Source organism: Stegostoma tigrinum, chromosome 26 (assembly GCF_030684315.1).
Source record: "Stegostoma tigrinum isolate sSteTig4 chromosome 26, sSteTig4.hap1, whole genome shotgun sequence".
Classification (NCBI taxonomy): Eukaryota; Metazoa; Chordata; class Chondrichthyes; order Orectolobiformes; family Stegostomatidae; genus Stegostoma; species Stegostoma tigrinum.
In genome coordinates, this window is record NC_081379.1 from 38,988,565 (window position 1) to 39,015,676 (window position 27,112).

The 27,112-nt window shown below is 44.7% G+C and overlaps 1 protein-coding gene across 4 annotated transcripts in view; it reads right to left on the minus strand.

Annotated features, from left to right (window-relative positions):
• Positions 1-3,303: 3,303 nt before the first annotated feature.
• LOC125463976 (uncharacterized) overlaps positions 3,304-27,112 on the minus strand; it is a 145,799-nt gene continuing 121,990 nt past the window's right edge. For 3 of the 4 annotated variants that reach the window (XM_048555826.2, XM_048555828.2, XM_048555825.2), the window contains 2 exons: positions 9,154-9,338; positions 3,304-5,530 (listed from right to left, as the gene is read on the minus strand). In XM_048555826.2, the coding sequence (XP_048411783.1) occupies positions 5,049-5,530; positions 9,154-9,338 (667 nt within the window). In that variant the 3' untranslated portion in view covers positions 3,304-5,048. The remainder of the gene's footprint in view (positions 5,531-9,153; positions 9,339-27,112) is intronic. The other variant, XM_048555827.2, reaches the window with a different exon arrangement.

Genomic DNA, 27,112 nt, shown 5'->3' on the forward strand with positions numbered 1-27,112 from the left:
AGAGACTGGAAATCTTCTTGTGCATTGTTTCTGCTTGATTTGTAATCTTTTTGTTTGGAGTCTTTAGACTCCGTTTGAAGGATAAGACTTCCACCACAAGCACTTGTGATGATGCTGTAGCTTTAAGAGGTGTGTCTTGTCCTTTTTTTTAACAGAGTGATTGTTTATGAGAAGATAAGCAACTTGTGAGTCCTTGGGTGTTTTTTTTTGAAAGGTTGGAACAATAGAAGCAGCTTGAGTGGGTGTGGTGAAGCTCTCACAGATCCAGCATTTTTAGTTAGCTTTCAGCAGTTTTTTTTTTTCATTCATTGGATGAGGGTGTTGCTGGCTAGGGCAGCATTTATTGCCCATTTCTAATTGCCCAGAGGGCAGTTCAGAATCAACCACATTGCTGTGGGTCTGGAGTCACATGTAGGCCAGACCAGGTAAGGATGGCAGTTTCCTTCCCTAAAGGCAATTAGTGAGCCAGATGGCTTTTTCCCTCCCAACAATTGGCAATGGATTTAGAGTCATCATTAGCTTCTTAATTCCAGATATTTTATTCAATTCAAATTCCACCATCTGCCGTGGCAGGATTTGAATCGGGTCCCCAGGACGTTATCTAACCTTATTAACAGTACAGCAATGATACCACTAGGCCATTGCCTTCCCCTTATTGCTGGCATCTCGGTAGGGTTGGAAAGCAGTGAATCTCTCCCAGTTGCCTCTCTCTCTCTCTCAGAATTTTTGTTTGATGATTTTTCTTCCTGGATTGGAGAACTGCATAAGAGACAATCTATTTTCTGAATTTGCCTTTTTGGCAAGTGTGAGTTTATGGCATGTTACTATCCTGGAACAGTTAATTAGTGATAGCTACTGCATATATTATGCTGTTAAGTTTTCCAGTAGAGTTAAGTTATTCCATTTTCTTCTTTCTTTTGTTGTATTTTAACTTTAGTCTTTGAATAAATTGTGTTTTGCTTAACATCAAGTAGTTTGGCCAATTGAATTGCATCTAGACCACAACACTATCATTCATGAAGTCAGGAGGTATGGGATACAGGGTGATTTGGCTGTCTGGGTTCAGAATTGGTTGGCTGACAGGAGGCAGAGAGTGGTTGTAGATGGTAAGTATTCTGCCTGGAGGTCTGTGCTGAGTGGTGTCCCGCAGGGCTCTGTTCTTGGGCCTCTGCTCTTTGTAGTTTTTATAAATGACTTGGATGAGGAGGTTGAGGGGTGGGTGAGTATGTTTGCTGATGACACAAAGGTTGGAGGAGCCGTTGATAGTATCGAGGGCTATTGCAGGCTTCAGCAAGACATTGACAGTATGCAGAGCTGGGCTGAGAAATGGCAGATGGAATTCAACCTGGATAAATGCGAGGTGATGCACTTTGGAAGGTTGAACTTAAATGCTGAATATAGGATTAAAGGCAGGATTCTCGGCAGTGTGGAGGAACAGCGGGATCTTGGTGTTCAAGTGCATAGCTCCCTCAAAGTTGCCACCCAAGTGGATAAGGTTGTTAAGAAAGCATATGGTGTTTTGGCCTTCATTAACAGGGGGATCGAGTTTAAGAGCCGCGAGGTTATGCTGCAGCTCTACAAAACCCTGGTGAGACCACACTTGGAATATTGTATCCAGTTCTGGTCGCCCTATTATAGGAAAGATGTAGAGGCATTGGAAAGGGTGCAAAGGAGGTTTACCAGGATGCTGCCTGGACTGGAGGGCTTGTCTTATGAGGAGAGGTTGACTGAGCTTGGACTTTTCTCTCTGGAGAGAAGGAGGAAGAGAGGTGACCTGATTGAGGTGTACAAGGTAATGAGAGGCATGGATAGAGTTGATAGCCAGAGACTTTTCCCCAGGGCAGGATTGACTGCCATGAAAGGTCATAGTTTTAAGGTGTTAGGAGGAAAGTATAGAGGAGACATCAGAGGGAGGTTCTTCACCCAGATAGTTGTGAGCACATGGAATAGTTTGCCAGTGGTAGTCGTGGAAGCGGAGTCATTAGTGACATTTAAGCGACTGCTGGACATGCACATGGACAGCAGTGAATTGAGGGAAATGTAGGTTAGGTTATTTTATTTTTGGATTAGGATTATTCCACGGCACAACATCATGGGTCGAAGGGCCTGTACTGTGCTGTACTTTTCTATGCTCTATGTAACACCTGACATTTACCTTTAAAATAAGAAAAAGTTATGGTGTAGGCTCTCTTCTTAATATAATTTTGAGAGGGTCTGGTCTGGTCCATTACACAGCCCTTCAATCTGCTCTACCTTTCAGCTGGGTATAGATCTCCCAGCCACCATTTCTCTTTATGCCCCTAGCTGGAATGCTGAGAAGGACAGCCACTAGAGAATATCTACAATGTCCAACATTCTTTACAATTCAGAACATCCCAAAGTGACTGTATCAATCTACCACCCAATCATCATTAAAGCCAGAAGATACTACACGACAAATGTTTGCAAAATATCGTCAACATGTGTTTGGCTGCGAGCCAGCATCTAAATAACATGTGGAATGGCTGCTTTGGGCCTTTGGTTATATGTACTTGATCAGCTGGCATGGGAGTTACAATGGGAGATTCCCACTGGCATTATGATGACATGGATTGTTCCTGATTTGAATGTATTCATTCGTTCCTGCTACTAGGTATCAAAATTTTCCCCGGGAAAGCAGAGTAGCTGTTACGGTCAGTGGTAACTGTGTGGGACATGCTGGTGTCATAATGTCTGCCCATTCCTCAAGGATAAGTCCGGTGAGTTCGAGAACAAATTGCATCTATTACAGAGAGAAGTCAGAATCCGAACTGGATTCAAGGATGACGAATTGTAACAATCTTAATGTTTTCTCCCTGTTCTTGATGTCACCCAATAAAAGTCATTTTGGTTTGAAGGAGGTGGGGCCCTGGGGATTTAAAGCAGGGATGAATGATCAAACAATCGAGCTTTCACTTTCTTTGGGATTAAATTTCAATGACCTTAGATCTATTTTGCATTGCTATATATGTCTATGCTCAGCAAAAATTCCCAAATGGACTGGAAAATGTAAGATTAAGTGTTACCGTTGTATAAGCAGTGGATATGAACTGCACATTGGAATGCTAGCTTTTGTTTATCTGTATTGTTAGCATTTGGAATAAAAAGTTTGACCTGTGCTTGAGTCAGCAACCTGCATGTGCACAAAGTGGTGTAAGAGCTTGGTATGTTCTTCCTCAAGCTGTGAAATTCAAAGAGAGTTGTAGTAGAGATATTCAAATTTTTGAAGTGGTTCGATAGAGTGAATAGACAGAAAGTATTTCCATTAATAATTGGCGGAATAAAGGAAGGCGATTCAGTTTTATTTTCTCGGTGAGTTGTCACCATCTGGAATACAGTGCCTGAAAGGCTGGTGGAAGAAGATTCAATACAAACTTGCAAATGAAATGAATTCTCCAATGGAGCATTATGGGAAGAAACAGTTTCAGAGGACAACTCATAAAGTCCTAGAGTGGTACAGCATGGAAACAGACCCTAGACCCATTAGTCGGCAGTTGGACCCTTCCTATTCATAAACCCATCCAAATGTCTTTTAGATGTTGTAACTGAATCAGGCACCACTTTGCCTGGCAGCCCATTTCAGACACACACCACACTTTAAGAAAAAGTTGACCCTTAGGTCCCCTTTAAATCTTTCTCCTCTCACTTTAGACCTATGCTGTCTAGATTTGGACTCCCACACCCTTATCTTGTCTATTCACCCTATCCATGCACCTCATGATTTTATAAGCCTCTATAAGGTCACCTTTCATCCTCTGATGTTTCAGGGAAAATAACCCTGGTCTAATCAGCTCAAACCTTCAAACCCTGGCAACATCCTTGTAAATCTTTTCTAAACCCTTTCAAGTTTCACAACATCCTTCCTATAGCAGGGAGACCAGAACTGAATGCAGTATCCCACTAGTGGCCTAACCAATGTCCAAAGCAGCCACAACATGACCTCCCAACACCTATACTCAATGCACTGACCATAAAGGTAAGCATACCAAACACCTTCCTCACTATCCTGTTTACCTGTGGCTCAACTTCCAATAAACAATGAACCTGCCCTCCAAAGTATCTTTGTTCAGCAACAAACCCCAGGACTTTACCATTAAGTGTATACGTCCTACCCTGATTTGCCTTTCCAAAGTGCAGCACTTCACATTTGTCTACATTAAACTCCATCTGCCACTCCTCGTGCCATTGACCCATCTGACCAAATCCCATTGTACTCTGAGGTGACTCTGGAAGGGATTGGAGCTCAGTGGGCCAAAATTTCTCCTGTGTGGTATCACTCCTGGAAACCCAGCCACCCTACATTTTGGAGGGTCTGTCCCAATTCTGTGTAGTACTGGGGTGGGTTGAGAGGTGGGAAGTGGGGAGAAGGGGAGAGGTGTCACCAGCAGTAGTCCTGGGCAAGTGGGCTCAGCTCAGTATTATGGCAGAAAGGCCTGCATACGTTGGCAACATTATAATCACACTGCCAGTTCTCATGGGTGGGGCTAACGTCTCCATCCATAACAAAATGATCATGTTTACCAACCTCTCTAGACAGTCTGATGAGTCATTCACAGAGATGTGAAATTAAATCTCCCGGGAGCAATGTCCCAAAATGAGGCTGGCACGGTGGCACAGTGGTTAGCACTGCTGTCTCACAGTGCCAGGGGCTCGGGTTTGATTCCACCCTCGGGTGACTGTGTGGAGTTTGCATGTTCTCCCTGTATCTGTGTGAGTTTCCTCCCACAGTCCAAAAATGTGCAGGTTAGGTGATTTGGCTGTGCTAAATTGCCTGTAATGTTCAGGGATGTGCAGACTAGGTGAGTTAGCCATGGGAAATGCAGGGTTATGGGGATAAGGTATGGGGTGGGATGTCCTCTAGAGGATTGGTGCAGACATGATGGGCTGAGTGGCCTGCTTCCACACTGTATGGATTCTATGAATATACATAACATCGGTTGTCCAAAAGAAACAGCTTCTTTCTCTGGCTCCACAACGTCCCATGCAACCCAATACTATTTCACTTGCTTTGCTGATCTCCTGTGTGGCTATTAGTCATACTTCACCCTCTTGGCAGGCTGAGCCCACCGTCTGAGTACAGTCCAATAAAAGGCAATGCCAAGCAGACAGAAGGCAGACACTGTGTAGATGTACTCAGCGTGGTGATAGAACGGGGTGCCGCAAATGGGATACCATTCTGTGCCATCTGGTGGGGGCTCAGCCCCGGGCAGGCAGTGCCAGTCAAACGTACCCTCAACATAGTCACCAGCACAAAGATATGCATGCCTGTACAGGGTCTGACCCAGCACCGAGGTCAGCGCTTCGGATACATTGCAGGGGCCCAGGGTCTGATGGAGCCCAACAGAAACCTGCTGCTCTGGTTTGGCCATGGTGACAAGGAGGAGGAAGAAGAGGGAGTTGAGAAGGATCCCCTGCCCCGCTTCATGGTGCAACCAGGACACACTGACAATCCTGCTCGGTTCATCCCGAGGTCCATTCCGATCTGCATTCCACACAATAAAAATGTAGATGGCTGAATGAAAACAAAGAATCGTTCGTTAAAGTTACATCAGCGACAATTCACATGTATCTAAACAGCCTGAGGAACTTCACACCCGGGCAGTCAGACCACAACTGATATGGAATCGGGGAGATATTTGGAGGACGTGACATGAAAATCTTGGTCGACGAGGCAAGTTTGAGGGACAATCTGATTGGAGGAGAGAGAGGCGGCAAGACACAGAAACTTCAGGAGCACATGGCTGACACAGCTGAAGGCATACTCACTGATGGTGGAGTGAAGGGCCTGGGCGATGCATAAGGGGCTAGAGCTGGAAGATTGCAAGAGTCGTAGATGGTTGTCACCTTGGGGAGATTAGAGTTAGGGAGGGGCATCAAGGATTAGACATTGAGGCAAGTTCATGTGGGTCAGTGAGTGTAGTTGAAGAGGACGTGGCTCAAAGGAACCTGGAGTGGGTCACATTGCATCAAATGCCCAGTCTATAAAGAGCACAGGGTGACCAATAAAACTGAAGGCGGAGTTCTGTACCCAGAGTCTACATCAGGGTCCTCTCAGTCAATTCTCATTTAGACTTGTGTCAAATTCTCCACTGCCTCAGTTGAGAAATGCCTCCCTGGTGTGGTACGGAAGAACTGATGCTAGGACAGTCTTTGGTTTGACTGAAATAATCAGCAGCCAGGCATCTGCAGAGAGAGGCAGAGTCAATGTCTGAGGTTGTGGTGACCGGAACTGAAGAAAGGAAGAGGTTTAAGAGAGTGAAAATAGGGAGCAGGCAGGAAGAATAAAAAGAAGATCTGTGATAGGGTGGAGACCAGAGAAATTAAATACACAATAAATAAAGAACATTTCACCTTGAGCCATACCTTTCTTAAGTTTAATCAATTGTATCTTGCTGTGTTGTTACTTCATTATAATCTGTGTCTTTCTCATTCATGTTGCAGAAGCTAAGGAGAGTGAGAATGGGTGAAGGAACAGGACATAATACTGTAGCAGTGTGAGGTTACAAGGGGGCTTCTTCCTGGGCAGCCATAAAGAAGAGAAACCCACTAACCCCAACCCCCCGTGCCCCCCCCCCAACACACACTCTCACACACACACAAACACACACACACACACACACACACACACACACACACACACACACACACACACACACACACACACACACATGCAGCTGGTGCCCAGGTAGTCACTAAGAAACTGCAAAGTTTGACTTTGCCATCTCCCTTAGCAGAGGCCAAGTGGGCACTCTTAACCTGGACAAACTGGCAGTGGTGGGGTGGGGGGCAGGGGGTGACTCAGAATTAGGCTTGTCAAATGGGTGGGTTTATCTGCTGCTCAAATCGGCTAAGGTGGCAGGAAAACCCCCTCCAAACACTTTCCCCAGCAGCCCACCTCCCGGTCTGCCAGCCTTAGGGCTGTTCTTAAAATTTATTCATTCACATGTTGGCCAGGTCAACAGTCACTATCCATCCCTAATCGCCCAGAGGGCAGTTAAGTATCAACCACATTGCTGTGGGCTTAGAGTCACGTGTAGGTAAGGATGGCATTGTCCTTCCTGAAACGGCATTAACAAACCAGATGGGGATTTTCTCCTGACAAATGGCTCATAGTCATCATTAGACTCTGAACTCCAAACTTTTGTTCGATTCAGATTTCACCATCTACCAGGGGCAGGATTTGAACCTTGGTCCCCAGCATAACACTTGAGTCTCTGGATTAACAGCTCAGCGATAATACCACTAGGCTGTCACCTCCCTGACAAGAAGGCTCAACCAGCAGACCAGCAGTTGTTGGGTCTGAGAATTATGGACTGTTTGAAACAGGCACGTTATCCATAACGACAAGATAAGTCTGGCTTTACTCCGCTGCTCTGGGTCAGAGTCAGGGTTGGAGACTTGGGCTGATATTTTGACTGTTTAGCCATAAGTTCAAAGGTCAGTGTGGGTAAGGACGTAGAATACAAAATCCATATTGCACCAGGCAGTGAATGTACCAAGTGAGCCATCAGGAGGATTTATAATTATTCAAATCACAAAACGCATGCTCGCATTTCAGGACTTTTTTGATCATTTTCTCCAAGCCCCCGAAAATTTGAAAACAAAAATTAATTTGATATTGGATTCGTAGAGGACACTGTGTTCTCACAAAGTTTAAAAGGGCACCATGACATAAGATGTTAATAAAGCTAAATAGAAATTGTTTGGTGCCTGGGGAAAAGAAATCAGCAATTGATTTTGGTTCTTTGATCACCGTCTTTAAAACTATGAGAGAATGAGAAAGACACAAATTATATTGAAGTAACAACATTGTGAGATATCATTTATTAAAGTTAAGGAAGATATGGCTTCATGTGAAATGCTCTTTGTCTTTTAAAACCACTTGAAAATAGTTTAAACAAATTAAGTCAAATTGTACCAGTTACAAGAAAGGTGACTGGACTCAAAATGTTACTTCTGCTTTCTCCCCAAAGCTGCTGCCAGACCTGCTGAGTTTCTCCAGCAATTTCTGCTTTTGTTTATTTCAGATGTGCAGCACCTGCAGTTCTTTGTTTTATGATATAAACCAACTTAACTCAGATAAAAGGGTGTCAGGCCCCTTAACAGGGTACTATAACAAATTCAATTGTTCAAAATTCAAATGAAGAACTTATTTTAAAGGTCAATACTCATGCACTCCAGCCCCCTGTGATGCCCACCAACCATGGTGCTCTTGAAAGTGTCAGGGGACACTGTTTGCTCCCAATTCAAGGACACGTGGTTATGAAAGAGAGGCAAGCAGTTAGACCCAATGGATCCCTCAACTACCCTCTGCCTGGGCCTCTTTATGGTCACCATGACCAGACCTGTTCTTTATCTTGTATCATTGCCCATTATTTAAGGTGGCTGGATTTAATTCAGAGAGTGTAGTTACAAGGGCTATTCAGTACCTTCAAGGTGCTGTGATGTGAAGCAGCAACAACCCTGTTGTTTCCAGCCTTGTCTAACCACATGCTTCCCTGGGTCAGATGCGGTGAAATTGAAGACGCATTTGTACAAAAGATGAAGATTTTAGGATCAGATTACCAGCTTGTGTTGCACTATCCTAGTGAGAATTCTAGGACAATTTGTGAGTAAATGAAGTCAATGAACTCTCTAAGCTATCTGCAGCAAACCACATTTCTGATGTCACATTGGCATTGTCACTTAGCTCCAGTAACATTGTAATGGTTTTGAAGCAATCTGTCTATGGCTATATTGTGTTGTGGTGTCACTGTGTCATGAATGAGTCACGATCTGTAGCCTCCGGCACTGCCCTACTAAGTGAAAGGTCAGTATGAGATAGTAAGAACTGCTGATGCTGGAGTCACAGATAACACGGTGTGGAGTTGAAGGAACACAGCAGGCCAGGCAGCTTTGGAGGAGCAGGAAAGCTGGTGTTTCGGGTCAGGACTCTTCTGCGGAAATCGGCAGTCAGTAATATGTCCTGAGTGGTCCAGCATTCTATTTGCTGTGGAGGACTGTTGCCTGTTCTATTTGATCTGCGACTTGCTGTTGAACATGAAGTGATAACCTGTCCAAGTTAATTCAATAGTTTTAACTGTAGTGAAATTAATCACTCAATCAGAAGGCCAGAGGAGGAATAGTGACACTTACCCAGCTGCACCATCACAATGTTCTCTGTGTGTATTTTATAAATGTCATGTGGAATATGATACAGAGGCACAAACTGAGTCAGAACTGCCAAGGGAAATGTAAAGATTCCAGCCAGCAAGGCCACTGCCATCTCCTTGACAATCCCAGACGATATAGCTTTGGAGACATTCCCAGTAATTGTTTTCCTTTGAGGAAATAAACAGAAAAGGACATTTAACAATAAAGACATCTAGGAAGGATAGCCAGCTTAGGTTGGGCACATTCCTGGAAGTCTCATCACATAACCTTCCCCTCAATCAGCCCCAACCCCCACACTCCAGCCATTGGTCCACCCTCCAGATGCATTGTTTTCCTTTGGCCAGTTGGGAATGGAATAGATGCCCCATTATCCAATTGCGTTGACCTTGACTGTTAGTGAAGCAGCTATTTCTCCCACCGTTAATATTTTCATAGTTAATAGAATGAGGGCTTTATTTATTGTGCCTTCGACATGTTCCTCGGGCATTGCTTTGTGGATATTAATCTTCAATTGCTAGATACTGCAGGACAACTTGTGTGAGGCTAAAAGTGCTTTCTAATAACCTACCTACTGCCTGCCATGATCCAGCTGTGGTACAAAGTCTCCATGAGGAATATATTTGGTGGTTTTTGTTTTAATTGGCAGATGGTCTTTGTGTCAATTATCAATATTATGATGGCATATGCAAGTAATTTCTGGAGATAATCGTCTCCCCGATTTCTTCAGTCTAACTGGGAGACACACACTTTCTGGCATACAGTTTCATATACACCATTACTCTCTGCTGTCTCAGTCGAGTGGCCAATCTTCATGTATGAGGGCAGGAATTAGGAGTTGGGGGTCACTGTTTAAAAATAAGTGGGCTTGGGGGTGTGTTGCCCACTTAGGACTGACATGAAGAGAATGTTGTCTCTCACAGAAGGTTGCAAGTTTTTCTCTCTTCCACAAAAGGCAGTGGAAGTCGAGCCTTTGATCATTTCTAAGGCAGATGTAGACTGACTCTTGATAAGAGATGAAGGGTTATTGGCGGTCAGTGAAAACGGGGAGTAGTCAGATCTGCTGTATTCCAATTGAAGGGTGGAGCAGCTTAATGGGCCGAGTGGCCTACTCTTAATCCTAATGTGCATATGTGTTGTTTGATCTCAGACATGTAACTTTAAGCTAAACACTTGAATCACCAAATAAGCAGAAGTCACTGAAATAACCATCAGGATTCACTAAGACCATTGCATTTAAACAGTCATCCTCATTGTCCATTATGCTCAGATCTGCATGTATTAATACTACTGGGTGTTCATTAAACATACAAGAAAAGATTTACAGTTCAAATTTTCACATAGATGGTTTACAGCCTACTGCAGTTCCCATCTGCAACTGCATTAACTCAAACATCTAATTCTCTGATGGCACAGAAAAGGTTGCAAAATTGCTGGCGATCTGAAATAAGAGCAGGCAATGCTTAAAGTGGACAGAATATCAAACAGCAATGACCCATTGGTGATATTTGGCATGAGTATCCTTCATCAGAACTAAAGGCTGCAAGAAAAAAAAATACTGATCTAATGATGTATTCTGTGCAGAGAATTTGGTTTTCTGAACTAAAGGTTTTATAGGTATTCCCATGAGCAGACTTTGGTCTGTACAATCTGGAACTACCTTTGCTGGGTCAGCTAAGTTATAGCACTTCTGTCCTTGCACCAAAGAGTTGTTTAGATTGTCCTGCAGCCTCTAATACTATATTGCTATTGATTTCTCTTTATACTGTGGTAATACTAATCTCCAGCCTTTATCCTGTCAAGTCCAGTTGACAGAAATGGCAACTGAATTGTAAAAGTAACACTGATCCTCAAACCATTATTGGTTTAAACAAACCAACCTAAATACATCCCAATAAACATTGGGCTGTCATTTTAACCAAATTTTAATTAATCACCAGGTTAGAAATTTAGAAAAAAAAAATTGTCGCTCCTGTTTCATATTCTTTGGATGCTAGCAGTCATGCAATGACAAAAAACAATTAGAAAGTTTAATCCAAGGTTTTATTTGGTAGAAAAGGCATTGTAATTACAATAGGGAAACTGCTGATCAGGTTTTAAAGTAAAGGAAGAACTAAAGAACTGCGGATGCTGGAAATCAGAAACAAAATCAGCAGTTGCTGAATTTTTCCAGCAGTTTCTGATTTTGTTTCAAATCAGTGGAGATATATTAAAATAAAGGGGCTATGTGGAGCCCATTAGCTTAATGGGCAAAGGAGGAGAAAGAAGGGTCTAAGATTGTTGACAATTAAAATTTCCTGACAGGGAGCTGTATTTTAACATTAATGTAATTATATCTTGCCGGAGTAAGCAGATTGACACATGGGTACTGAAGACACAAGGTGGCCATTGGTAATGAATATTTGTCTTACTGATGGACTAGGTGGCCAAACTTAGACCTGAAACATTAGTAACTTAGAGACACTCAGTTTGTGCACAGGAAGCTCCCACAAACAATGTGAGAATGACCAGATAATAAGTGTGGGGGCTCAGCATTTAGCATGGCTACCTCACAGCGCCAGGGACCTGTATTCAATTCATCCCTCAGGTAACTTGCTGTGGGGAGTTTGTACATTCTCCCCCCCCCCCCACCCCGGCTGCATGGGTTTCCTCGGAGTCCTCTGGCACCCCCACCCTTGCAATGGTCCGAAGATGTGCAGGGTGGTTGGATTGGCCATGGAAAATGCAGGGTTACTGGGATAGGGTGGGGTGCTCTTCGGAGGGTTGGTGTGGGCTCAATGGGCCGAATGGCCTGCTTCCACAATGTAGGGATTCTATGATTTACCCCTTTAACTAACATCAATAAAACAGCTTCATTGGTCATTGCTGTGTACTTTCTGACTGCCACGTACCTGTAGGTTTTAACAGTTGCTAAACGCCAGAAGCAATGAATTCACGGTGAAGCACACGAGGCTGAAGATGTGAACGGTGCTATATAAATCAAATTACTTTCCTTTCTGACTCAGACAAAAGTGCAGCCAGCTCAGCCAATGTGACACCTGGGCATTGATGAGACCGGCACATCGCGCAATTAGTTTTTTGGTAAAGATTGTCCCAGAGGCAGAAACAAGGGGACAATCTGCTTTTTGATTGATCGCTGTGTAATTTTTAAAAATGAAAACCAGGAGTAAAATCTTGACCTTGAAATAAGTGCTGATTTTTATCGTACAGGGCCAGAAATGGAGAAGACTTTGCATTGGGCATGTTGGGAGTGAAGGGAAGTGAGGTATGGATTTGGGACTGGAATGCTGTATCTCTTGTATAACGTATTTCTTTTTATTCATTATTGGGATATTTACATTAATGGAAAGCCAGCATTTATTGCCCAAAACAGAACTGTCTTCAAAAAGTTGGGGCCGAGTTATATTCTTGAAGTTCTTACATGTGGCTCAGTTGGTAATACCCCGACTCGAAATCACAAGGTCCCTCATTCAGTTAACTCAGAGAATGCCGTATTGACGTCTTTCAGATGAGCTGCTGGTGTGAAGTTTGTTGCGCAGAGGCTGGTAAGTGCCTGGAATGAGCTGCCAGAGGAGGCGGTGGAGGCAGATACAATAGTCAATGTTTAAGAGGCATTTTGCCAGAGTTATGAATAGGGAATAGAGGAAGGTGAACTGTGGAAGTGCAAAAGAATTTTAGTTTTGAAAGGCAGCAAGTGTCAGCGTAGTCTAGGTGGGCCAAACAACCTGTTTCTCTGCTGTATGGTTCTTAGTCCTTTCTCTTTGTAGTTCCACCCTGCTGCTCTAGTCAATACATCAATACAGGAAATGTAGGGGAGTTCTTTCTGGTGTCCACTATTTAACATCAAGTCAGCATCCCAAGAACAGTAGGCTCAGTTGGCAGAAGGCCTGGTTTGTGGCACAGAGTGTTGCCAACAACGTAAGTTCATTTCCTGCACCAAACTGAGGTTACCAAGAAGAATTCTCCTTCTCAACCTCTCCCCTCGCCTGTGGTGTGGTGACTCTCAGGTTAAGCCACCACCAGTCATCTCTCTCTAATGTGAGAGAGAGCAGCTCTATGGTCTGGTAAGACAAGGCAACTCTTTTTGTCTGTGGGAACCTGTTGTGCTTAAATGTGATGCCACATTTCCTACAGAGCAAGAGTGGCTGCACTCCCAAAGTGCTCCAATGCCTGTAAAGATGTCCAATGATGAAAGACACGATGTAAATGCTTAACATCCTTTGATTTTCAAATTGCTGCAATCCAAGAGGTGAAGGAGCTTCCAGGGTGCAGTTGGGCAAGGAGCAGTACGGCTGCCATTAATATGTTCACTGCACATTTCAAGTAATGGTGTTAGGACAATGATAAATGTTCAACTGGAAATGGCTTGAAGGAGATAGTATTCCTATTCACTGGCTGTCCTTTTCCAGGAAGACTGTCTCTGGTAGAGCCCTTTCTTTGAGAGGAACTCTTCCCTGGGAGTGATGGAGTCCCTGAGTCTACCCTTACACTTCTGTCAACCTTTACAGGAGTATCAAAGCCCCAGCTCACCCCAGGCAAGACCTTGCCCCTTAAAAGGGAGAAGCTCGTGGAGTACGGCAGGAACCTTATTTGAGCTGTCTGTGTGAAGTCATGCTGGTAAAGGTGCAATAATGGAAGTTCAAAGCAGAGCCACTTTCTAAGTCCTACAAGCTCAGTAAACAAAAATGCACTAAATTTAAAATGAATCATCGTAGGCTTTGCACAACAGTTTGGAAAAAAGACAGGATTAGACTTTCAGTCAACACTGAACCTGTCTGTAATTGCTGAAAGGCACTGCTAAAAATACCTGAACTTTCAGCAACAATACCGAATTTCCAAAAAGCTTTCATGAAATAGATTGATTATATGATGGAATGAATCATAAATGTCACACAGACTGTCAGCACAGCTGCAGGCACGAAGCCGAATGAAAATAACAGGGAGCACGATACAATTGCCTTGTGTATACACCCATCTGTGAAGGAAAACTTCCTGAGCTATAAATAGCTGAATTAACATATGAATTGATCATTTCAAAAGAAAACACAGCTAACTGAACTGGCATCACCATTGCAGATATATGTCCATCAACAGATATTGCTGGGGGGAGTGAGGAGTGGTAGGATAAACGATAAGGAGATTGTTGCATTTACTATAACCTGGGAGTTATCCCTTATCCTCCAGCCTGGATTTCAGCGTTAATAATGATTCGCCCATGTCAGTTGGATTTCTAAGCAGTTAAGCTGATTCTCTGGGTGTTAAAATAGTCATAGCTCCATCCTGTTCAAAGTTCTGCCTTAGTCCAGTGCTAAACCCGCTCCTTTGAGTCAGGGGGTGACAGGTTCCAAGGTCCTGGAGGACCATCAACTTGGTGAAAGATGCCCTTTGATCTGCCCAAAACCTGCTGGTTTCTAGAACAAGTGCTGCAGGCTGGCACATTCCAAGGCCCAGAACTGCGAGCTGATGGGCGCACTAGGGTGTAGGGCAGCTGCTGACAAGGTGTGGCGGGGAAAGATCACTGTCTGAGGACTTTTTGCTGAAGTTAAATTGGGGTCCATTCGGTTAATGGACCCTCCCCATGCCTCAAATGCATGTACATATGGTCTTGTATGTGTAAGAGATGCCTTTGGTTTGTTTGGATAGAGTCAAACTCCAATGTTTGCTTGTTTCCTTGATATGCCTCTGTACAGAATGAACTGCGTTTGTGACTTGTGTATATATACAAAGACATTTTTACAAACAAAGTATATTTTTGTACAAAAAAGATGTCCTGTGTCCCAATTCAGGAACTTAGAAGCGAAATTGTAGATTGACACTTTAGTGCAGTACTAGGAGAGTGCTACTTTGTCAGAGCTGCTGTCTTTTGGCTAAGATGCCAAACCCAGGCATGGTCTGTCCTCTTGCGTACACATTTGAGATGCTAACAGTGTTGTTCCCCAGCGCCCCACCTTATATTTAATCGCTCAACCAATATCACTTGGTCATTATTGAATTGTTGCTTATGGGACTCTCTGTAGAATAGCTGTACATTTCCTACAGCCACTTCTCTAATGGCGGGATATTTAGGTCATCGTGTTATTGCGGAAGGTGGAAGGCTTTCCCAGCACTGCAACTGGAAGCCTTCATTATCTTCCCGTTGGCTCTGTTCCCCAACTCGTGGGTATTTAATGACATCAATTACAAGCCCTTGTTTCTTCTCATATTAAAGAAAAGCCCCACAGGAAACAGATTTGGGCCAGATCCCCTGATACCTGTCCTCATCCCCAGCAGAGGTTTCCGTGGCCGATGGCCAGCTGATTAGAAGCTCAATCCCCAGGCACCACACACACAGAGGGGCCCAGCTAAACCAGGTCCTAATGGGACTGACTCTAATACTCCTCCTGCAGGATGCCCATGGATTCCACACCCGACTACCTCCGGATGGCTTCTGGCTTGGTTTTTTTCAGGAATGGGGTGGGTTTCAAAGAGCTCACAGGTTGGGAGAAAGGGGGAACTGGGTGTTGTCTTCCCCTGGGTATCACAGATGGGTAAAGGGGCAATGACCAATGATAGCATTGCCTTCCTTACCCCTCCTTCCCCCATGTTAAGCCCTTTTAAAAACTGGTGAATAAAAGGCTTCTAACAATCTCAATTGCTCATTAATTGATTATCAACGCATGGTAGATGGGTTGGCAGATTCATTATCATTCATGCCCATTATCAGATTCATGCCCACCCTCTCCATTAGCAGGCTGAGCTCGGATGAGTGGGAGGGTGGCATGTAACCACTGTCTCCATAAAACATCCATCATCACCCAAACCATACTCAGTGGAGAAGGTGTACATAAAACATAGAACATAGAACATAGAACATAGAACAGTACAGCACAGAACAGGCCCTTCAGCCCACAATGTTGTGCCGACCATTGATCCTCATGTATGCACCCTCAAATTTCTGTGACCATATACATGTCCAGCAGTCTCTTAAATGACCCCAATGACCTTGCTTCCACAACTGCTGCTGGCAACACATTCCATGCTCTCACAACTCTCTGCGTAAAGAACCTGCCTCTGACATCCCCTCTATACTTTCCACCAACCAGCTTAAAACTATGACCCCTCGTGCTAGCCATTTCTGCCCTGGGAAATAGTCTCTGGCTATCAACTCTATCTATGCCTCTCATTATCTTGTATACCTCAATTAGGTCCCCTCTCCTCCTCCTTTTCTCCAATGAAAAGAGACCGAGCTCAGTCAACCTCTCTTCATAAGATAAGCCCTCCAGTCCAGGCAGCATCCTGGTAAACCTCCTCTGAACCCTCTCCAAAGCATCCACATCTTTCCTATAATAGGGTGCCCAGAACTGGACGCAGTATTCCAAGTGCGGTCTAACCAAAGTTTTATAGAGCTGCAACAAGATCTCATGACTCTTAAACTCAATCCCCCTGTTAATGAAAGCCAAAACACCATATGCTTTCTTAACAACCCTGTCCACTTGGGTGGCCATTTTAAGGGATTTATGTATCTGCACACCAAGATCCCTCTGTTCCTCCACGCTGCCAAGAATCCTATCCTTAATCCTGTACTCAGCTTTCAAATTCGACCTTCCAAAATGCATCACCTCGCATTTATCCAGGTTGAACTCCATCTGCCACCTCTCAGCCCATCTCTGCATCCTGTCAATGTCCCGCTGCAGCCTACAACAGCCCTCTACACTGTCAACGACACCTCCGACCTTTGTGTCATCTGCAAACTTGCTGACCCATCCTTCAATCCCCTCATCCAAGTCATTAATAGATAATATGGTGTAGATTCTCAAAGTGTTGCAAAAATGCCAATTTCCTAATTTGGAATTTCTCAAATCACAAAAGCAGAACTGTTAATCATTTTGAAGGATTTCTGTCAATGATTGCTTTTTTCATATTCCAGGCATGTTTATGTCACTGTACATTTATGACTTGTTTCTGCAAATCTCACCAAAATCATGATCACCTGATAGACAGCCTATCACCTGTCCTCATGTGGAATCCTGTTATTGACATTGGACCTCAATAGCATTAACAAGAACTTACATTGACGTAATGCTCCTAACACAGGAAAACATCTCAAGGTCTCACAGCAGCTTTGTCAGATGGAATTTGACACTGAGCCACATGAGATGATATTAGGATGGGGTGCCTGTTGTGTCGAATTGTTCACTTGTTCAGTTCTTGATTGTATGGGAGGAATATTATGGGGGCTGTGCGACGTGAGCAATGGGGAGATACTGTAGTAGAGCCATGGCCGAAGTCTGGAGATGGCCATCTCGATGTCAAGATCATCTTACTCTAGCTTTTACACTTTTCACAAGCAGCCTGGCTAGATTCTCGCCAGGTGATGGTGAGGTGCCATTTGAGGGTGCTGGTGATTAATGCTTGTTAAAGGCCCTCTTAATGCTACAATGTGCCTCATTCACACTCAGCCTCCTATTTTACCAAACTCTCCAAACAAACTCGCCATTGGAAAAACCGTCCTTGGAAAGCAGAGCATTCACCAAGTGAATTCAGCTGTTTGCTCCAAAATATCTCCATGGTGCCAACAACTATTGCAATCCACAGGCACCAAGCATGGCTTTATTAATGGTCATTAGCATTCATCATCTTCCAATCCATCACAACGCTCTTGGCATTTCTACAAGCACTGACAGGGAGCTCTGGAAGCATAGACTGGCATTGCACAGGAACTAGTGTTGAAAAGGACACCTTGTGCTATATTGACTGGCTCAAATGCTACACTCTATCTCAGTGCTGCTGTCTAATTGCAGCATTTGCCTTCCTAACTCCTGACTCAACCTGCAAGTTTACCTTGAGAGAATCCTGGACTAGAACTCCCAAGTTGCTTTGTACTTCAGACTTCTAAATTTTCCCCCTACTTAGAAAATAGTCCATGCTTTTATTCTTCCTACCAAAGTGCATGACCTCACACTTTCCCACAGTGTACTCCATCTGCCACTTCGTTGCCCACTCCCCTAATCTGTCCAAATCCTTCTGCAGCATCCCTGCATGCTCAATATGACCTGTCCCTCCACCTATCTTTGTCTCACTTGCAAATGTAGCCAGAATGCCTTCAGTTCCTTCATCTAGATCATTAACATAGAAAGTGGAAATTTGTGGTCCCAACACTGACTCTTGCGGAACATCACTTGTCACTGGCTGCTATTCCAAGAAAGACCCTTTTATCCCCACTCTCTGCTTTCTGCCAGACAGCCAATCTTCTACCCATGCTAGTACCCTGCCTCTAATACCATGGGTCCTTATCTTACTCAGCAGCCTCCTGTGCGGCACCTTGTCAAAGTCCAGGTAGAGAACATCCATTGGCTTTCCTTGGTCTAACCTGCTCATTACTTCCTCAAAGAATTCTAGTAGATTTGTCAGGCATGACCTCCCCTTGATGAAACCATGCTGACTTTGTCCTATTTTACTATACACTTCCAAATATTCTGAAATCTCATCCTTCACAAAGGAATTCAAAATCTTACCAATGGTCGAGGTGAGGCGAATCGGCCTGTAATTTTCCATATTTTGCCTTACTCCCTTTTTAAACAGGGGTGTCACGTTAGTGATTTTTGAGTCCTCTGGGACCCTCCCTGACTCTAGCGATTCCTGAAAGTTCACCACTAATGCTTTCACTATCTCTTCAGCTAGCTCCTTTAGAACTCTGGGGTGTAGTCCATCTGGTCCTGGTGATTTATCCACCTTCAGGCCAATCAGTTTAACTAGCACTTTTTCCTGGGTGATGGCCACCATACTCAGCCCTGCCCCCTGGCTCTGTTGAATTTTTGGGATATTACTCGTGTCTTCTACCGTGAAGACTGGTGCAAAGTAATTATTCAGTTCCTCAGCCATTTCCTTGTTCCCCAACACTATCTCTCCACCGTCATTTTCCAGTTTTCCAATGTCCACTTTTGCCTTTGTTTTGCCCTTTATAGGTCTAAAGAAACTCTTATAGTCCTCCTTTATATTACTGGCTAGCTCACCCTCACATTTCATCTTCTCCCTCCTTATTTCGTTTTTTTTGTTGCCCGCTGTTGGTCTTTGTAAGCTTCCCAATTCTCTGGTTTCCCACTGCCCTTCGCCACATTACATGTTTTCTCTTTTGCTTTTATGCTTCCCTGACTTCCTTAGTCAGCCATGGTTGCCTCATCCTCCCTGTACCATGCTTCTTTTTCCCTAGGGATGAAATTTTGCTGTGTTTCCTGAATTACTCCCAGAAACTCCTGCCATTGCTGTTCCACTGCCTTTCCTGCTCAGCCCCTCTTCCAGTCAATTCTGCCCAGCTCCTTCCTCATGTCTCTGTTGTTGTCTTTATTCAGCTGTAATACCGTTACCTCTGATTCTATCTTCTCCCTCTCAAATTGTCCAGGGACAAAACTTCCTCCACAAACCCATTTGGTAGTGGCCAATCTTCGCCCCAACCGCCAATCAGCATCATCGCCACCTCCCTCTGCTGAACCATCCCTGACCAAGCTTTGGAATGCCAGCTCTCGACCAGGGGCACACTGGCCTTTTAGAGATGGCAGGGCACAAGGAATGCCGGTGTTATTGGCAAGTTATTCAAGGAATGGCTCACTGTAAGATGGATGTGAGGGATCCCACAGGGGCAGGGTGGGTAATTAATGTGGTGATTTCGATAAGATTGGATGAGAAAACACGCGAGGCCCTACAACATCAAACCCCCCAAACAAAACCCATCGCAAGTTAGAGTTAGACAAAGCATAAAGTCAAATTCCACCTGACTGTGATGTGAGCTGTGTTCTCTGAGTCATGGCTATGGATATGGCTTGAGAAATTAAAAGCAAATAGTACAATGATGACTTACTCTTAGAAGCAATAAAATAATGCTCCTCTTCACACATAGAACCTGGTGAGGGTCATTTCTGAATATCTCCTAGGGACTAAACATTATCTGGCAACAAAGACGAAGAATAGTTTAAATATATTGGTTCCTGCAGCTTTTATTTCTTTGTTGGGAGTTTCACCCATACCTGTGGATCAGGTTTAAAATCTACTTGGTCACAATGGATGGTCTGCAGAACTCGGGACTAATCTTTTGCCTCAGGGCGAGTTTTTGAGCAGTTCATGTTTACATTTGTAATGGCAGTTTTCAAAACTACTTCGAGCCGAAGGAATGTGTGACAATTGAGTGCTATACAGACGGTCACAGATGCCATGAAAAAGTTGGGCATCCATTAGACTAAACTTGGCAACATGATGGCAATCGGCACCCATAGGTCAATAACCAACAAACTAATTGTGACCAACTTACCGAGAAAAGCTCAATTCTACAAATTGAAGGTCTCCTTCCAGATGACAATGGTTTCAACTTGGGAGGAAACCATGTCCAAATCTAAACCATCATGTTTGATTCGAGGGGGCTACACACATTTGCGTTCTCAGTCTCAGGGTCATGGATACAGCGTGCCACACCCAGCTTGAGTGCAAAACGTACAAAGAGACCTCAGTAATCTCATTGGCATGTGTCACCCAGTGGTCAGGGCCCCTTGGAAATGTGTCCCCATTGTGGACACCACCCATGTCCAGCCGACGGGAGAATGCGGAGTTTAGACGGATGAGGGGGGTCTAATTGAAGCTTTCAAAGTACTGAATGGCCTGGACAAAGTGGATATTGGGAAGATGCTTCCATTGGGAGGAGAGTCTAGGACTAGAGGGCACAGCCTTAGAGTAAAGGGAAGGTCTTTTAGAACAGAGATAAGGAGAAACTTCTTCAGCCAGAGAGTGGTGAATCCATGGAATTCACTACCACAGAAGGCAGTGGAGGCCAGGTCATTGAATACATGTAAGACTGAGATAGATAGGCTCTTGATTATCAAGGGATCAAGGGTTATGGCCAGAAAGCAAGAGAATAGGGTTGAGGAACTATCAGCCATGATTGAATGGCAGAGTAGAATTGGTGGGCCAAATGGCCTAAGTTCTGTTCCTATGTATTATGGTCTTATGGTGTGACTTATGTTTAAAAAATGAATCATTTCACAAAGGAACACTTCACCAGTCTGATATCTGGAGAAATCTATTGCTGTACAACTCACTCCCCTTTCACAAAGCAGTCCCTGCCTTGGAACAAAGGACACCCCTAGGAGTCTGTAAGTACCTTAGAAGTATTTGCATGTTGTGGTCCCAATGGATTAATAGCACTGGTGGGGGGAAAAGATCCTTGAACGGGCATTACCCCCCACTTAGGCCTTCAATTGCGGGGTGGCATGGTGTGTGGACACCATTATGAATGGTGAAGCATCAGTCATTTTAAAGATTTGTAAGTCTTGTAGTGTCGCCTTCATCGCTCAGCCTGTGTGTATATCAACCATCAAGCTTTACCAGCAGTAATTTTTGTAAACTTCTCTCACTCCTGCAACAAACACTCTTCAAATTTGTGATGATTCCAGTTTTGGGAACAATCATGGCTAACGGTGCCCTTGAAAAATGTCACCGTAGACATGTTCACGTTCCATGTAGCCAGGGGCAGAAGCCTTATGCTGGCAGGACTGGGGAGGGTTGGCGAGGGAGAGCGGGGGATAAATCTGTTCAATAAATCCAGCTTCAAACATGAAGATCCCACATTAATGTGGTCAATGACACTGAGGAAGGATCCAGTTACCTTCCTGCCCCCCCGCCTTGCTTACAAATGTGGTGGGAAGGCCTATGAATGGCCTTTCGATCCCACCCCGCAACTGAAGCCCTAAGTGGGAGTTAATGCCCACTCAAGGATCATTTCCCACCACCAGAGGTATTAACCCGATGGGACTACAACATGGAAACACTTCTAAGGTGCTTGTGGACTCTTAAGGGTGTCATTTGCTCCAAGGCAGGGAAAAGTATCCTTCCTTCTTAACCAGACCAGGGGCGATTCAGCAGTACTGACACCCTTGTTGTGTCAACATGTCGAATCTGGTAGGTTCACACGACATTGAGCATGCTGACGCATTGCCATGGGCACTCGGCCCAACATGAAACCGGGGGACTTAGAATTAGCAGCAAGGGCAGGAGGTAGCTCTCGGGGAGCACCTCAGCCCCACCCCTCCAGCCCCACTCCCTTTTCACAAAGCAGTCCCTGCCTTGGAGCAAAGGGCACCCCTAGGAGTTTATAAGCACCTTAAAGGTGTTTGCATGTTGTAGTCCCATTGGGTTATACCTCTGCTGGTGGGAAATGATCCTTGAGTGGGCATTAACTTCCACTTAGGGCTTCAATTGGGGGGGTGGGACCAAAAGGCCGTCCATAGGCCTTCCTACAACATTCATAGCCAAGGTGGGGGCAGGAAGGTAACAGGATCCCTACTCAATACCTCTGGCCTGATTAAATACCCTCCACCAGCAAATACATCCTCAGTGTGGAATTAAATTCTACTGGAGGTGGTAGCAGAGACTTTGAGTAAGTATTTTGTTCAACGACAGCAGAAAAGCAGAAAAAAACTTTTGCTTATCCCAAGGACAGCAGGAAAGTAGGGGAAATAAAATAAAATAATCACGATTGCTAAGGAAAAAGTACTAGAAACACTAAATTGGACTGGGGCTCACAAGAACCCTGGACCCAACGAAATGCATTCTAGCATCTTTAAAGAAAGTGGCTTTAGAGACTCACTGGTTGTAATCTTTCAAAATTCTCAGGATTCTGGGAACGTCTCACAAAACTACAAATGTAACAACATGATTCAGCAAATGAAGTAAAAAACAGAAACTAATAAGCGAGTTACTCTAAGGTCTATGTTGGGAAAATGCTTGAATTCGTTATAAAGAGGTAGGAGGAGGACATTTAGAAAATTGTTACACAGTTAGACTGACTCAACATGGTTTTGTGAAAGGGACAAATTTATTTGCGATTTTTGAAGATGTAACCAGCAGGTGGATAAAAGGGGACCAGTCGATGTGGCATATTTGGATTTCTGAAAGGTGTTCAGGTGCCACATAAAAAGTCCTGATGTTGGGGGTGATATATTTGGATAGACAAAGGATTGGCTAACTAATAAGAAGGAGTGAGTTGGAATAAATGGGACATTTCCAATTGGTAAACTGTAACTAGTAGAGTGCCATAAGGCTTAGTGCTGAGGCCTCAACTATTTACAATGTACATTCATGACTTAAGTCAAGGGACTTGACTCTACACTAGTCAAATTTGCTGAAGATACAAAGACAAGTATGAAAACAAATTGTGAGGAGGATCTGATGATTTTGCAAAGGGATAGAGGTTAAATGACTTAGCATAAATGAGGCAGATGGAGTATACTATGGGAAGATGTGAGGTCATTCACCTTGGCAAAAAGATTAGAAAAGCAGAATATCATTTAAATGCAAAGAAACAAAAGAATGTCACTGTACAGAGGGAGCTAATGTCCTTGTACCCGAATCTCACAAAGTTAGTGTGTCGGCTGAGCATGTGCTTAGGAAGGCAGGTGAAAAGTTTACCTTCATTTCAATTACAATGGTCTATAAAAGTAAGAAGGACTTGCCATAACTATACAGGGCACTGGCCAGACCATTACTCAGATCTAGTTTACAACCTCAGTTTCTGTATTTAAGGAGAGATGGGCTTGCATCAAAGTTTTCTTCTAGACTGATTCCTGGGAGGAAGGCTTTTTCTGGTGTTATGGACCGGTTCAGACACCATAAAATAGAATAACAACGTAGACCCTAACTTTTGTTTAGTTTTAAAACTACATGTGAGGTGCTGTGATCCTGATGCAATTCGATTGGTCAAGCTACTTGACGTTAAGCAAAACACAAGTTATTCAAACACTTCAGTTAAAATACAACCAAAGACAGAAAAAATACAACTCTATTGGAAAAGTTAACAGAATAATAAAACAGTTAACTATTACTGATTAACTATTCCAATATAGCAACATCCCATAAACACACCCTTGGAAAAAGGCAAATTCAGAAAAACAGGTCTTTGTCTCACATGCAATCCAGCAGCCTACAAAGAGGCCCAGCTTTTGATTATAATCACGAGAGGAGAAAACAGCTTCAACTTCTTCAGGCCACAACAACATTTACTGAAAGCTAACTAAAAGTCCTGGATCTGTGAGGGCTTAGACACACCCTTCAGGCTGTTTCTATTGTTCCACTTTTCGAGAACAGAATTTTCTCTCTAAAAGAGACCAGGACAAAACACACTTCTTAAAGTCACAGCATTGTCACACTAGTGAAGAAAGTTTGAGCCAGTCAGGCCTATACTCGTTAGAGTTTAGGAGAATGAGTAGTGACATTATTCAAACAAACAAGATTCTGAGGGGCTTGACAGAGTGAATTCTGAACAGATGCTTCTGCTTATCAGGAAATCTACAATTAAGGGTCACCATTTCAAAATAAGGGGCTTCCCATTTAAGACAGACATGCGATTGAACTTCTTCTCTCAGGGGATCATTATCTTTCAGAATTCACTTCCAAAATGAGGACAGTGGAGGTTCTGTTATTGAATATATTGAAGGATGAGTTAAATAGTTTCTGATTGGTAGGGGTGTTTATAGGGGGCAGGTAGGAAGATGGAGTTAAAGACCCTATAAATCATATTGAATGGCGAAGGATGTTCAGTGGGCTGAATGGTCTACTCCTATTTCTTTTATTCCGCTGCTCTTGCCGAAGTTGGGTTGGTCCCCTGGCTTGCTGGGAATGATAGAGGGAGGAGTATGACTGGCTGTCAGGTGACAAATTGTGGTTGAATAGAGTTGCCCATTTTTGAACCACTGGGTCTGATCGAATCTATTCCATTTGGCAAGACGGCAGTGCTGCAGAACACAACGGAGCCAGAACTTTGTCTCCTCAAGGATTGCGCAGTATCACTTGTACCATTATTGTCATGGACAGATGACCCTGTGAGAGGTAGATGGTAGAAGACAGGGTGCAGGTCATGGACAGATGCCCCTGTGAGAGGTAGATGGTAGAAGACAGGGTGCAGGTCATGGACAGATGCCCCTGTGAGAGGTAGATGGTAGAAGACAGGGTGCAGGTCATGGACAGATGCCCCTGTGAGAGGTAGATGGTAGAAGACAGGGTGCAGTGTATTGACCCTCTTGTTGGTTCCCCCATACTTGCTGTAACTGTTCACGTGACAGTTCTGCCCTTCGAGACTCAGCCAGGCTTGACAATCGATACTGATGTTTGCCAGTCTGTGTACATTCCACATCCTTGCTTATTCAGAGCTTCTGAAGTTGAGGAGCACTGATTCATCAGCTGAGGAAGGGGGCTGCAGGTTTCCTTACCCCTGTTTGTCATGAGACTTCATGGGATCTGGAGTCACTGCTCAGGATTCCCAGGAGCTCTTCCTCCTGAGTGGATAGCATTTTGCCATGACCTCGAACTTGTCTGTGCTGATGCTAGCACAGTCAGTGAGAACACAGATCTTATTCTTTCGGTAACGCACCTCAGCTACCAACAGGATGTCAACAAAATGTGAGGCTGGATGAACACAGCAGGCCAAGCAGCATCTCAGGAGCACAAAACCTGACGTTTCGGGCCTAGACCCTTCATCAGAGAGGGGGATGGGGTGAGGGTTCTGGAACAAATAGGGAGAGAGGGGGAGGCGGACCGAAGATGCAGAGAAAAGAAGATAGGTGGAGAGGAGAGTATAGGTGGGGAGGTAGGGAGGGGATAGGTCAGTCCGGGGAAGACTGACAGGTCAAGGAGGTGGGATGAGGTTAGTAGGTAGATGGGGGTGCGGCTTGGGGTGGGAGGAAGGGATGGGTGAGAGGAAGAACAGGTTAGGGAGGCAGAGACAGGTTGGGCTGGTTTCGGGATGCAGTGGGTGGAGGGGAAGAGCTGGGCTGGTTGTGTGGTGCAGTGGGGGGAGGGGACGAACTGGGCTGGTTTAGGGATGCAGTTGGGGAAGGGGAGATTTTGAAACTGGTGAAGTCCACATTGATACCATATGGCTGCAGGGTTCCCAGGCGGAATATGAGTTGCTGTTCCTGCAACATTCGGGTGGCATCATTCTGGCACTGCAGGAGGCCCATGATGGACATGTCATCTAAAGAATGGGAGGGGAAGTGGAAATGGTTAGCGACTGGGAGGTGCAGTAGTTTGTTGCGAACTGAGCGGAGGTGTTCTGCAAAGCGGTCTCCAAGCCTCCGCTTGGTTTCCCCAATGTAGAGGAAGCCACACCGGGTACAGTGGATGCAGTATACCACATTGGCAGATGTGCAGGTGAACCTCTGCTTAATGTGGAATGTCATCTTGGGGCCTGGGATAGCTGTGAGGGGGGAGGTGTGGGGGCAAGTGTAGCATTTCCTGCGGTTGCAGGGGAAGGTGCCGGGTGTGGTGGAGTTGGAGGGCAGTGTGGAGCGAACAAGGGAGTCACGGAGAGAGTGGTCTCTCCGGAAAGCAGACAGGGGTGGGGATGGAAAAATGTCTTGTGTGGTGGGGTCGGATTGTAAATGGCGGAAGTGTCGGAGGATGATGCGTTGTATCCGGAGGTTGGTGGGATGATGTGTGAGAACGAGGGGGATCCTCTTTGGGCGGTTGTGGCGGGGGCGGGGTGTAAGGGACGTGTTGCGGGAAATGCGGGAGACGCGGTCGAGGGCGTTCTCGATCACTGTGGGGGGAAAGTTGCGGTCCTTGAAGAACTTGGACATCTGGGATGTGCGGGAGTGGAATGTCTTATCGTGGGAGCAGATGCGGCGGAGGCAGAGGAATTGGGAATAGGGGATGGAATTTTTGCAGGAGGGTGGGTGGGAGGAGGTGTATTCTAGGTAGCTGTGGGAGTCGGTGGGCTTGAAATGGACATCAGTTACAAGCTGGTTGCCTGAGATGGAGACTGAGAGGTCCAGGAAGGTGAGGGATGTGCTGGAGATGGCCCAGGTGAGCTGAAGGTTGGGGTGGAAGGTGTTGGTGAAGTGGATGAACTGTTGGAGCTCCTCTGGGGAGCAAGAGGCGGCGCCGATACAATCATCAATGTACCGGAGGAAGAGGTGGGGTTTGGGGC